Here is a 14156-nt window from a genome sequence, read left to right as displayed (position 1 = left end):
CATCTTCAGAGCAGTAGCAGTAGCTACTGCTCTCCGCAGCTATTCAACTGCTCTGAAGATGGAGGCGCTACGTTCCTCCGAAACGTCGGCCAAAACGAAGAATACACGGTGCCTAAACCCAGAAGACAACTTTCTTAAAAAAAAATTAGATGAAATAAAATGATAATTGAAAATGTATATGTTTAAAATTACATTCAATAATCCGAGAAGGGGAGGAGAACCAACTCCGCTCACACAATGTGCATCATCACAAACATTTAGAAAGTTACTGAATTTGTCAGGTAAATTAAAATGTACAAAACTTCAGCGTGAAGGCTGGACCCGCGAAAGAAGTGTTTCTGTGACGGCTGAAACTTTGGCTTCTGACGATGTTAGTTATTGTTTAGTGTTAGTTATGAAGCTGTTATCGTAGTATGTCATAATAAATTGTTTCGTGATGACATATTGAACTTGAACGAGATGAAGCTGCAACAGATATTTATATGTCTGAAGATATATGATTAACACTACCGAACGGATTGTCATAGTGGTAACGCTCTTGACGCGTATCTAGGAGGTGATCTGTTCGAATTTCGACCAGGACATCGGCTATTCTGATTTAGGTTTTCGCAGTTTTCCCGTAGTTCCTCCAGGAAAATGCCGGCATAGTACATAGATCGTAACCATCCAAATAAACGTTCTTGTCATTCATCCATTGGACACTGTACAGTCTAGCTACTGATAACGTCTCTAAATAATACATAAATAAATGAACTGATCGATGTTGGTGTTGACGTGAGAAGCGAGTCAGTTTTTGCACCGTAACCGTCAGTCTGTGGGCCCTTAAACGAAATGAACATTAATAATCTACTGAGAATTTTAACTAAAATTACATGCCACTGGTTTATGTTCTATAGGGTAAACAGTCTTCCCATCACATTACAACCTAATTACCTGTATTCTTGCGTCTGTGCATGGCTACTGATGGCTGTTAAATAATTAATATTTTTAATCTGTAAATCGTTTTTCGTAAATCTTTTAGTTTTCCATCTAATTGGCAACAAAAATAAAGGAAAAGCTGTCCCTGTAACAGGCCTTGAATGCTCATAGGGTTGTGAGACGTCGAAGCTCCCACATTTTCTACACAGTCAACTCACAGATGGCAGGTAGGTTGTTAGCCTTTTGCGCCGACTACCTTTACCCCCCAGGAAGATTACCGGTACTCATTCCTGTTAGAGGCTGAGCCGACCCCAGGGCCGTAATGCTGTTGGAATTATTAGGTCAATTGAAAAATCCAATGATTTCAACTTGAATCAAACACGCGACCTTCCGGCTTGTGTCATAGCACCTCCACCAAATACGCTACGGCATGCTGCCGGGAAATATAAATAAAATAAAATATTAAACAAATTGGAAAGGTAAAATTGTAACTAAGAAAAGTATGGTTACTGAATATGTCATACGAATTCTCAAGTAGTTAAACAATTAACATACAGTGGTAATTTCATGTACCACCTGCTTTAATATTAAATATTTATTATCCACAGAATGTCGTCTGTTAGACTGGAATTCGTTTTTTTAAATATTTAGATAAAAGTCATGCTTCGCGGTGTAAAATATAGATATAAAGTTACTTATACCGATACAGGCGACCGAAGTTTCTAAATTTAAATATAATACTTGTGTCTTGTTTCTTTAAGAGAAAACATAACTGATGTGACGCGTATGGTCAATATTATTCGCAGCAGCCTTGCTGTACCTTGGTGTATCCCTTCTTCTTGTATTTGTCGTGTTCCTTGTGCTTCGATCCATGTCCCCCTTGTTCGTGTTCGTGATGCTTCGCTCCGTGTGAATCCTCATCGTGGTGAGATGTATGTTTTCCCCCTTTCTCCTCTGTTTCCTTGACGTGTTTCTCCTTGTCTGTTTCACCTTTCCGTCCAGAGTAATGGTCGTGGACCGATTTATGACCCTCGCTGCTCTTATGTCCTTTGATTTCCTTGTGACTTCCATGTGCTTTGTGACCTCCTCCGTCCTTATGTCCTTTGCTGTCATCATGAGCACTAGATGAATGATGGTTGTGGTGACCATGCTTGGAGCTTAAGGCCTTCTCACCAGCTGTTCGCAAACACAAAATATGACTATTGAGATCTTTTAGTGTTATTCATGTCGGTGCATAGAAGCTCATTAGTTCGGGGAGTCTATTAATATTTCATATAGGGTCTTCATAGTGTGTCCTATTAATCACACAGGCTACTCGAATAATAAGAGGTAAATTAAATGTATTGGTGGAATTTTTACCTTGTTTTCTGTGTTAAGTGTAGCATTTCTCGTGAATACTCGTATATGTAACTTCGGCGTTTGGGTCATAGCCACGTCGTGATATTCATCCTGAAATTGGCAGTTGCAAATTACCCTGAAAAGCTGCAGTATTTTCAACATATGACCCGGCTAAACGTCCAAAGCCAAAGTTACACATTAGGCAGAGGCCACGAAAACCGAAGGACAAGAATGTTTCTCGTCTAGCTTTGTGGGCACTAATGATCTGTTATTATTCTGAAAGTCTCTTAATGCCGAGGAGAAAATACTAAAGATCTGTTATACAGATTATAGATTTGTAGGTTTTAGGACAAGCGTTCTCTTAGTTAGTTATTGGAGAGGGTGGGTTTCCCCATGCACTTAGACCTGTATTGGTCCATTGTGCTTTTCTCTATGATTTCTACCAGTCTCTATATCCTACCGGTACTGGTGCTTACCATCAGTCCCGCCCAGCCAGCGAGACCGGCTCTACTAGCTGAGAGGTATCTATAATGCTTCCCCCATCTACCAGAGGTATTAGAGACTGCTGTTGGGCGGGAAACGTCCGTTAATTTGGCTCAGTGACCTCCTTTGGAGATATGAGGTTCTTTTACGTGACGTAAAGCTACGACACGGGACCCACGGCTTAAGGTCCCTCCCGGAGGACTTGTTCCCTGAATTTTTCCGCCCTTAAAAATTCGACGACCTCCGCCGGGTATTTGAACCCGCGTACTACGAGTCATGAGGTGGGAACGTTACCTCTAGACTACGGAGGCCGCTAAGCGTTCTCTTAGGAAAACTACATATGAAAACCTGCATTCATTTGGATTGTGTTCTACAGACTTAAGCAGTAAAATTGTGGGCTAGCAGTCATAAATGAGTTTCTAAAATGCGTAGAATTTGGCCCAGAACTTTTATTCATCTTTCACAAAGTTATCTGCTCTGCTTGGACCCAGAATTAATTATTAAATCCCCATGCGTACTAGTTTCTTGCGTGTCTTACTACAAGTCTCTGAAGATCGAGGGGATTTTCCCCCGAAATATCGGTTGACTTTCACCAGACTACACGTCATTATATCCTAGAAGACAGAAACCTTCCCCTTACTGTGAATTTCTCTCTAATTAGAGTTGATCTGTACAGAATACGTACCAGTAGCTGCATATTTCTGGTCTATGTCTGCTACAGGAACGTATATATGTGGGGATACTAGCCCGGAGCGCTGGCCATCTGCTACTAGCGCGGCCTGCACAGCCGGCCTTACGCCTGTAGATGCAGGAATCCGATCTTCTGAGCGTGGTGCAGCGAGGACCACAGATTGGCCGCGAACACCGGCTGCGTATAGTTGAGGCAGAAAGCTGATACCTGCCGATTCTGAAGTTTTTTGTTTTGGAAAAAGTGCTATTGGATATTGAACATTTGAAGTGGCCTGCAGTTGCACCTGTGCTAGTGGTGTTGGCAATAATTCGAAGGGCGGTTTAACGCCTGCCGCAACCGGAAGTCGTTGTTGTGCGTGTGGTGTTGATGCTACCAAAGGGAGTTTATCCACGCCGGTAGTTTGCGGCAAGCTGGGCGGTCTTACAGGGTAAACCATGATGGCCAGCCCGAAGGACAGGAGTGGCTGCGAACAGAAATTTGAAATCCGCTCTCTGATATTTTCAGTTCTGTTATAATGCTTCAATCATTTATCCATTTACGTTCTTGCTCAACAGTACGACGTCCAGCTACAATGTAAACATGAGCAGAGGAAAGAAAGAAAAACATATTCACACAAATAAAAGACAAAACAAAGCAAATTACGATATAGGGATCAGTGGAGGGCTCTTGTGAACACGGCAATGAACCTTCGGGTTCCATAAAATACCGGGAAATTCTTGAGTAATTGCAGAATTGGCGGCTCCTCCAGCAGGGCTCAGCTCCATGAGGAAGTAAGTAAGTAAGTAAGTAAGGAAATAAGTAAGTAAAGCATTAGCAAACAACATTAATCGCTGAAGTAAATCTAGCAGAAAGAAAATTATTTCTTGAAGAACAGGGTCTGCGCATAAAAAGTCTGCTGTGTAACAAGCACAGAACTCGAAGACCAGCAGGATTGAAAAACAGAAATACTGGGTGTAGAACCAAGGTGAACTTGAATAAAGAGAAATGCATTAACATAATGCCTCCTTTTACGTCAAATGTACGATTTAAATTCTCTAAAGCAGAGTTTTTCAACCTTTTCAACTCAGGCACACCGAAAAGGAAGCTAAAATTGTTAAGGCACACTATTTTTAAGGAGAGATTTCAATATTAAAGACCGAGTAATAGGATTGTGTTTAAAAGTAAAATAGCTCAAATTTTAATTATTGTGATATCATTAAAAATAGTGTTGATCGTGGATTTCGACGAGTTTTTATTCCTCAATTTTTCTCGTTTCTTATCGACTTTCCCCCAAACTCCCGCGACACACCAGAGGGCCCCTCGTGTCACGCCTCGCACAGGTTGAAAATCACTTCTCTAAAGCAGTGTTCCGCAACCGGTGTGCCGTCACAAGGTGAAAGGTGTGACGCGAACTTTTACCTATTGTAAGAAATTAATTGTCAATTTTTATTCGTTTTATTTTACCCCAGTTACCATGTTTCATATGCTTGTATTTTATTCTCAGCCACTGCACTGATTAAATAAGATGATGCTTGTTTATTCTTTATTACATGCTGTGATTTTTTATGTATAGTAATGTTGTATTCTAAGAAATTAAACGTAAATTATTTACTCACAGTTGTTGTTATATCATAGTTTTCATTATTGACTAATTTTTATTTTTCTCGCATCTACGCAGCTTCTTTGATATGCTTGCAGCATGTTCTGTATACGTGCTTTTCCCTAAAACTGCAGGGATTAGCATGTTTTTCCCTGTCTTTTATAACGCTCTTTCGGTATTTGCCCTGTTTGTTAGAAGTTAGAGCTTCTTCAACTTTATGACTTTCTTCCTGTAACGATGCACCCACCGATTGTTGGACTTCATTTAAAATTATAAATATTTCAAAAATAAGTCGGTATAGTGTCACTTCTTCCGTTTGAAGAGTAGAGATCCCGCGTTTTACAATTGTTTCAGTTCTATCACAGCTGTGCTCTGAAGTAGTTCGCAAATTTTGGTTGCTAGTTAGAGAATTAGAGATGGGTCGTTTGAGATGTCCTCGACTGTATGGCAACTTGCTGACAGCAATAAAGTGGTGATGGACACAATTAAAGAACATTTAGAAATGCTGCAGCAGGAATTCAATAAGTATTTTGGAGAGAGTGTACAAGATTTCGACTGGTTTCGTGATCCAGTTGGTGTGAATTCAGAACATCTTCCGATTAATATACAAGAGGAACTCGCAGATTTAAAAGCAGACAGAACATTGAAACTAAAACTTTTCGAAATGCCTTTGGATATGTTTTGGTTGGCAATAAGGAATGGATACCCGGCTATCTCCGAGATGGCAGTGAATGTGTTATTGCCATTTTCAACTACATATTTGTGTGAACTGGGCTTCTCGACGTTAACAAGACATCAAAGAGGGAAGAAATGAGACTTCCGTTGTCAACGATTCCACCACGGATCAGTCGCCTGTGTGCAGCTACGCAGGGGCAAGTATCACATTGAAGTTATGAGTAGAATTGGTGTATTTACTTTAATAGTAATAGAAGTGTATTTTCCACACTCTACAGTGAATTAAAGTTCATTAATTGCTAATAAATGCACCAGTCGATTTCTGTTTAATGATAATAAAATAACAATATAATAACATTATAGTAATAAGTTGAACACGTTACGTATTTATATTAATTGTCTGATATCATACGTTTTCGAGGGGAATAACATTTTGGTGTGCCGTGTTGAGTCATGGATACTTCATGGTGTGCCGCGAGTAGTAAAAGGTTGCGGAACACTGTTCTAAAGCATAAGCATAACAACAACGGACACAGGGGAAGGAACGATTCAAGTAAAGGGTCAGAAGCTTTTGCTGGATGCTTTCTAATTTGTTAGCATCGGTAGACTTAACAGAAATCCAAACAGCACAGATGTATTGAAGCCAATATCTAACTAGACTAAAATATACCAGAACAGTCGAGGGATGAGAAATACAAGTAAACTAAACCCAGCAACCGTGCACAGTGAGAGAATATACTTGTATGGTTACCATGAATATGGAATTTAAGGTTAGAAGCCAGAAATACTCTGTGGCATGGGTTGTAGAGGCGTGACAAAGTTTATACTCAGACTGCAGCCACCTGCTCTCGCTGGTTCCTCTCTCGCGGAATTTTGTACCCTGAAGATGGAGGCGATACGTTCCTCCGAAACGTCGGGTCACACAAGATCTACACGGCGCCACATCCAAGAAGACGACATTCTTCATAGTCACCGCTGTGAAAACCTCAAATCTTGCATTTACGTGTGTATTGTAGGACTATTTTTTCTTTGGATGAACATAATTTTGGTTTTACTAATGTTGAGTTTCATAGAATCAACAGTCCACAGACCTCGTACAGAATTAATGTTGGAGTACACTGTGTACTAGTAGGAGATCTAATGGCACGACAGGTTTTGGTATTGAGAGCAGAAAGTAGATACTTAGAACAACAAATAAAGGCAGTGAGAAGCAGAGTAACGACAGGGCGAAGAGGAGACACTCATTCGCTAACAGGAATGCCGCGAAAGATGAATTAATTTAAACAAATGGAATTTAACAGGGAACTTATGAATAAGGAGATTCACTCGAACGTCGAAATAAGTGAAAAAAAAAATAATATTTAGAATCAGTGAAGCGTAATGCTTAAGAGCTGAAGGTATAAACAGTGACCTAGAAATTCTACAAAGAACACGTACAATCAGATCCAACAAAAGCCTTGTAGTTGATGATGATGATGACTATGACGGTGAACATTGTCATGGAAGTAGAACAAGCTGCATTACCGAGGGCAAGCCTGCGACTGTCGATTACAAGAGAAGTCAAGGTGAAAGAAGGAAGTAAGAAGAAATCCTTCTTGTGGGGAAGAAATGCGAAGTCTCGTTCTGCGCACCTGCAGACCGCTAGTACTTGTCGCTGTTAATTGTATGTAGGATCTGTTCTCAGTGGCCGAGAGGGACGGTGGGTTCTTTTTATACACATGAAATTCATGACTTATTACACACCATTCTATAGTGTAAATGTGGTTCACTCCTGTTTCTCACTGGCGCTACAGCCCCCTTGGGCCCTGGCGTCTGATTTTCAGTTTCATGATCATTTTACAGACGGTAGGACTCCTTGGACGCGTGATCAGTTCGTCGTAAGGCCCCTACCTACACACAGGACAACACAAACAGAATAAACACGTACACATACCAAACATCCATGCATTATGTGGGATTCGAACACACGATCCCGGCTTCCTAACGAGCGAAAGCACTACATGCTACCGTGACAGGCAACTCTAAAGGATTGGTCGCGTAAAATTATTGACAACTTCGAACTTAGTACCGTGAAGAATGGATGTGTTTCTTCCGTGGACATTTCTATGCCCATAAATTTTAACATTCTAGAACTGCATATGATATTTGATTAGACTTGGAGGACATGCAGAAATTGTAAAAGTTTAATTGTGCAATTTATGACCTCTGTAGTACAATGAGATTGTGTATGCAGTATGTGAACATGGGGGTCAGTACGACATACCAAATCCCCCTCCCCCAAAATCAGTGTCAGGGATATGTGTTCTCCACTCACAGTTATTGCTGTTCGTACCTGTATATCAGTTAGCAGGTACACAAACAGTATAGGAGTGTTCAGATAATGAAGCTCGCTTTACTTATCCAGGTCCACAGTGTGGTTTGAATTGATTATTGTGTTCGTGCGTACCGGTTCCATTAAATGAATAGTGCAGAACATTCTCATTGAAGATGTGAGTGCGGTAGATTCCTGTGATATTGTGTGTATTGAACGTGTTGTAGGACTTCAGGAAATAGAGTGTCATTACAACCAAAACATCGAAGTTTCTTCCACGTTATATATATTTATATATATTTTATATATATATATATATATATTGCAAATTATATGTAGATAAGCGGTTGCCATATTTTCATAGTCTTATGTCATTCCAGAATCATTATTTCGAAAATGACCTTTTTCTTTAATGAAAAAAATCACAATTTATATTGCAGTAATATCAAATCAGTTCCTCGTTATTGCACAACCTTTGATAACCATTTTAGAATAAATATTACGATTTGTTTACAAAAAAAAATATTCTCTGCTGTTCCACGAGTTTAAAAATATGTTAGTTTTTGCTGTTGAAATTTAAATGAAATCCATGAAGTCGGATAATTCGTAAGTCGCATTAGTATTCATTGGATGCTACGCAAATGGAGAAGGGAACGCTTAAGGTGAGGAATGCGCATTCAGGCGTCATTGAAATTCCAGTTGAATTATGGATATCAAAGTCTCGTTAATGCACTGTCCTTGATAGAGTTATGCGCCATACATCACTACCTCTCAAACAGTCCTACACATCATTACATGTGGTTTAGTTATATTGTAGTGTATAGATATACAGATTGTTGTTATAAGCAAAAATTTACTGCTAAGAATATGTTATGGCCTAATAACAAGCATTAATATCATGTTCGTGCTGGACTATCTTATTCGACCGAGAAGGTCCATGGAAGGATATATTAACTCAGGATTAAAACCTTTGAATGCCCAACACTCAGTTTATCAGCCAGGTCTTCCAGTTTACAATTCATAACTTTCCTAATATGAATTATTTTTATCATACAGTATAAACACCGGTCACGGCAGCCGAGTGGTCTAAGGCATGTACTGTCTCCGCTCGCTCGGAAGCCGGGATCGTAGGTTCGAATCCCACAAAAGGCATGGATATTTAGTGTGGGGATGCGTTTATTCTGTGTTTGTGTTGTCCTGTGTTTAGGTAGAGGCCTGCAATGAACTGATCACCCGTTCGAGGAGTCCTACCCTCTGTAAAAATGATCAATGAAACTGAGAAATCAGCCCTATGCTCCAAAGTTGGAGCGAGGGGAAAAAGAGAATATAATCTCATTAGTTGATGATAATGCCTTCTACGAATATATCATTACTTCCCAAAAGGCGACCATTATATCAACCATACACTTCTAAGTTTAAAACAATAATACGTTTAGAAGCTCTGCTTCCCAGAACACATTCATGAATATACAGCATGGAGATACTGGGTTTTCGGACTTCGTCCATCGTCCGGATTCTAAATAACTAAGTAAAAAACACAACGTTTCGGAAACTGGATCTGTTTCCGTCCTCAGGTGAGGGAAGACACCTACTCTGTTGGGTCCCTTAGAAAGAGCTAGATCCAATTTCCGAACCGTTATGTTTTTTACTTAGTTATTTAGAATCCGGACGATGGACAAAGCCCGAAAACCCAGTATCTCTGTGTTATACACATCGTCAGAACCCTATAGTATCTACTTATACCGCATGGAGCTGAAGTAGCACCGCAGTATTATAAGGACCGTTCGAACTGGCTACCATAAGGTGAATACACCGTTCGCATATCACCCCAGACACTCTGGTCAAGGTCACGGCGGTGCTCGTTGATGCGCTAACGGGCTCGCAAACCATAAAGAAACAAAAACACTTGCTCTGACAACTAACAACCTAACTCAAAACTATAGGACCACTAAAGGAGGAGATTGGAATGGTTGCAGCATGTTATCAAAATGGATCAAAGAAGGAACCTTTGCAAAGGAAGTCAGAAGACAGAAGAGAAGTGAGAAGGTGCGGACTGAGATGGCTAGAAGATGTAGAAAATGATTTACTGTTGTTTAAAGTGAATAGATGGAGGCAAAGGCAAAATGATAGAGAAGAATGGACATCTGTCTGAAAGGAGGCCAAGATTATCAGAGGACTGTAGAGCGAAGGAGTAAGTAAATAAGTACATTCGATTGTGTGCTAACGAGCGGTACCCAGCCATTAAAATTGTTAGAAATAATCGATGTCTGCGGTCAGCTGTCAGTCAGAATCTGTAATCAGCAGTTCTAAAGGGTTGAGTATAGTGAAATATGAAACAGTACGTAACCCATTTGTAGATGAGTACAAATTATGTAATCTTTATGTCCTAAATAATTGTGTTACGAGTGTAAAAGATTTATGACTAATCCAAAAATAAATTTTAAATATATTTATTTTTTACATTATTTATTTTATTAAATTTTAAATATATGTCAGTTGGGTCTCACTATGAAACAAATTAAAAATAAATTCTTCAGGAAAATGTTCCTGTTGTTTAGTGGAAAACATGTTTGCCTCCTCTTATTCCAAATAAAAAAAAAACTAGAATATATAACAATTTTATGCATAATTTTATGATTGTGAAAAAATGGCCGTGTACTGCAGGAGAGTACAGGTATATATTCAAGTTGACTCATTTGCTAATAAAGTGTTAATAAAAATATTTTCGGACTGAACGGTTTGAAGAGACATAAATGAAACGGTCGATAGCAACCGTTACGGCCGTTACAAGAAATGTCATAATAACGAGATATTAAATTTCTAAGAAAAGTGCTAGTGAGACAGATAAACCAGACAGTATGTTAGACAAAATTAGTGTCTAAATAAAACAACTTTTGTGTGGTAGATGTACCGTATGACCGCAGTTTTGTGTGTGTGTGTGTGTGTATACAGGATGAACGTAACTCAGGCTGTTAGGAACAGTTCCCATTTCGGAATCTCGGTTTCAGACCCGGATGAGTCTATGTGGCATTCTTGATGGACAAACTGACACTGGAACAGATTCATATTCGCGATTTTTTTCGGTTTCCCCTGTGAATCATCACGGTACGCTTGCACAATATTCATCTATCACCATCCACTGAGCAGTACGATATCCATTACCACACAGCACATCACATCCTCTGGCTGTAAGACTGGGATTTCATTTCTGACCCACGTTCGCTTAGTGGGGGGTGGAGTCCAGCTGGGCCCGCTCGGCACGGCGGCCACTGATTGACCTACTGTACCTGCCCCGGGTGATTATGATGATGGAGAATTTGGTGGAATGAAGATTGGCAGGGAAAACCGAAATATTCGGAGGAATCCAGCCCCAGCGCCACTTTGTCCACCACAAATCCCACTTGACCAGACCCGGGGCGCCGCGGTGAGAAGCCAGCGACTAAACGCTTGAGCTATGGCGCGTCCTCTGATCCAAGTTACCGTGTAAGGAAGTTAGTGTATTTGACGAAGGTGGTGATACGAAGAGACTGCTTATGAAATCAGTAGATAATGCGGAAACTGTCAACACAAGTCACAAATTTTGTTGCAGAGAAATGGACGATTTCAGTAACATACGTTCACGTGCTGGGGAGCCTACTTCTCTGTCGTGCACACGTTTACATATTACACTGTGGTACATAGACACGTTGCTATGCAGCGACTGTATAAGGCCCGTTACTAGGCAGCTGCCCGTAAACAACAACAGAGGAACGATGTTTTCCGTGCCTTCCGCACCGAGATGCTATAAGCAGAACAAGTTAGAAGTGAGTTAGTCTGAGAGGTAGCCTCACATGAACAAATCCGCGAATGCCTGACAGTAACAAAAATCTGGTTGGGCCCCAGGTGTGGCATGACATCAGCACAGACTGGCCGACTGACCATCGGTCGTAGCTTAACTTTGACTTTGTGAGTTAGTCAGTGAGTGAGTTATTTTGTTGGTGAGTTCATGAGAGAAATGTAGTTCAGTCGTTATGAACTGTTGCTGAGAGAAGCTCTTACCTGAGACTGGGGACAGTTCGGGAACCCAAAGGAAGGGGAACGTCCACAGTTGGAAGCCGCTGCCAAGCACCGGCATTGAAGACGTGACTGTGAACACTTTTGTGTTTGTGTAATAGTGACTTGTACGTCGTAGTCACACGCTGTATCAAAGAGTCCAACAAATTCCATTATTAACTCAAAACTCGGCTATCGTCACTATCACGTGACAGTATCTAGGTGTCCATTGCAAGTTTGTCATACAGTAATAAACTGCATTTTAACTGACGGGTTAACGTGTTGAATTTGTATATAGTAACAACATATTATCGCTTGATCCTACTGGAAGTGTACATTTTTTCTTTAAATTGTAGATATATTACAAATTATTCATTATTATTATTGGCAGCATCATCGTCTGTAGGAAGAACATATTACATATTTACAAATCCCATGTTGTATTTGTCAGATATAACCTCAAAGGTTGGCATCATTGTCGTAATTGTTGTCTTGCATTATGTCTTCCCTAATTTGCAGATATTTATGTAGTCTATCCACATATCAAATTTTGTAGTCCTAGCTCCAATTTGTCATTAGTCACCTTTGTCAAATTTGAATGTAGATGAAAATGTTCGCCCGGTCACCATTTTGTTGTTCAGAATTTACCACAAAACTTCATGACAGCAGTAAATTATTAAAAGACCAATTTTCATACATAGTTTTTGTCTCAATATTAAGTTGTACTAGAAGGCTCCCACCTCACAAGTTTGTACGTCCGCTATATTTGTAGTGATTATAGGAGATTGAAATCTATAAGTTTGCAGTGGTCTGTAATGATTTGACGTTCATAAGACGTTTAGTGAAAATCTATCAACTGATTGTAAAGATGAAGAGAGACGCGGCATGAGGCCTTAAGGATTTTGTATGATTTCAGGAAACAGCCTAACATCCGTAACCTAATTAGTTGTGGCGCATTTTCATAAACAATGTTTTACATTTGTTTCGAATTAAGATGTAACTCTTATCTACGATCTTGCTGATAACTAAGAGAAATTACTCTTATTTTTTACTTACTGCTTTTAAAAAAATCCTCGTAATATTTGTTGCAGAATATTTACACTTTATTTAAATTCACATTTTCGTTTTTGTGTATCGAAGAATCAGCAGTCAATTTTATTGACTGGGCCTTCTTTCAGAATTAACAGTATATTACCTTAATCTTTATTGTGTGCAGATGTCAGCAGGATAATCAGAAGAACGCAAATAGTGGCTTACAGAATACTCACCCAAAGCACCCAGAATGAACACTTGTTCATGTTGGAAAGTCAGTCATTAGCTTCCCGGCAAGAAGTAGATTTCAAATCAACCCGAATTCAGCGTCCACTACATTTTTATACATCACCGCACATTCACACTTTCCTTTTCTTTATTTACTTGTCTAACACAGATCCGCACCGCTGCCCCCCCACTAAAGAGAGAATAGAATATCATGAGTCTGAGAGTGGCACAAGTTTAGTGTCCATATTAATTGCCGCTAACCCGCCATGTATTCCTGCACACCGTTGAATCGCATAACACAATATTATTATTATTATTATTATTATTATTATTATTATTATTATTATTATTATAGATGCTAGATGCGCAGCAGCTGCTAATGCTGTCTGCAGGGATGTTGACGTATTCGGAGCCAGGAANCGGCTGTTGACTCGGCACATTAATAATAAAGAATTGAATTATTATTATTATTATTATTATTATTATTATTATTATTATTATTATTATAGTCTTTGACTTTATGTTGTTTTTCTCCAGTATGTAACTACTTTTATCTACACTGTGCTGTGTCTGTAATTGGCCTTGCGGCTGTTGGCTCAGCACATAAATAATAAATAATTGAATTATTATGTAATTCTTCGTTATTACGTTCTTTATTTATTTCTGTTCATCTTTGTTTTTGTTTGTTCACGTCTACTATATTAGTGTGTTTTCTTTCTTTAGTGCTTGCTTATAATTAGCACTTCAATAGCTCTACTTATTTATTAAAATTACTTTTACATTACGCATTATAATATATATTGTAGCCTTGTAAATGCATACATTTTTTTTTCTCACCACTACATTTTTACCTAATTTTGTTACTGTTC

General features: G+C 39.3%; 2 protein-coding genes across 3 annotated transcripts in view; one reads left to right on the top strand and one right to left on the bottom strand.

Moving 5' to 3' along the window:
- The window catches only part of LOC117282066, a 6807-nt gene extending 4999 nt beyond the window's left edge, over positions 1-1808 (bottom strand). The window contains exon 1 of the mRNA XM_033750247.1: positions 1739-1808. Coding sequence (XP_033606138.1) covers positions 1739-1791 — 53 coding nt within the window. The 5' untranslated portion in view covers positions 1792-1808. The remainder of the gene's footprint in view (positions 1-1738) is intronic.
- Positions 1-14156, top strand: part of LOC111861259 — a 161017-nt gene that overhangs the window by 23078 nt on the left and 123783 nt on the right. The gene's annotated exons all lie outside the window — the stretch shown is intronic.

This window comes from Cryptotermes secundus, unplaced genomic scaffold (genome assembly GCF_002891405.2).
Source record: "Cryptotermes secundus unplaced genomic scaffold, Csec_1.0 scaffold68, whole genome shotgun sequence".
Lineage (NCBI taxonomy): Eukaryota > Metazoa > Arthropoda > Insecta > Blattodea > Kalotermitidae > Cryptotermes > Cryptotermes secundus.
This window is presented reverse-complemented; position numbering and strand designations above follow the sequence as displayed.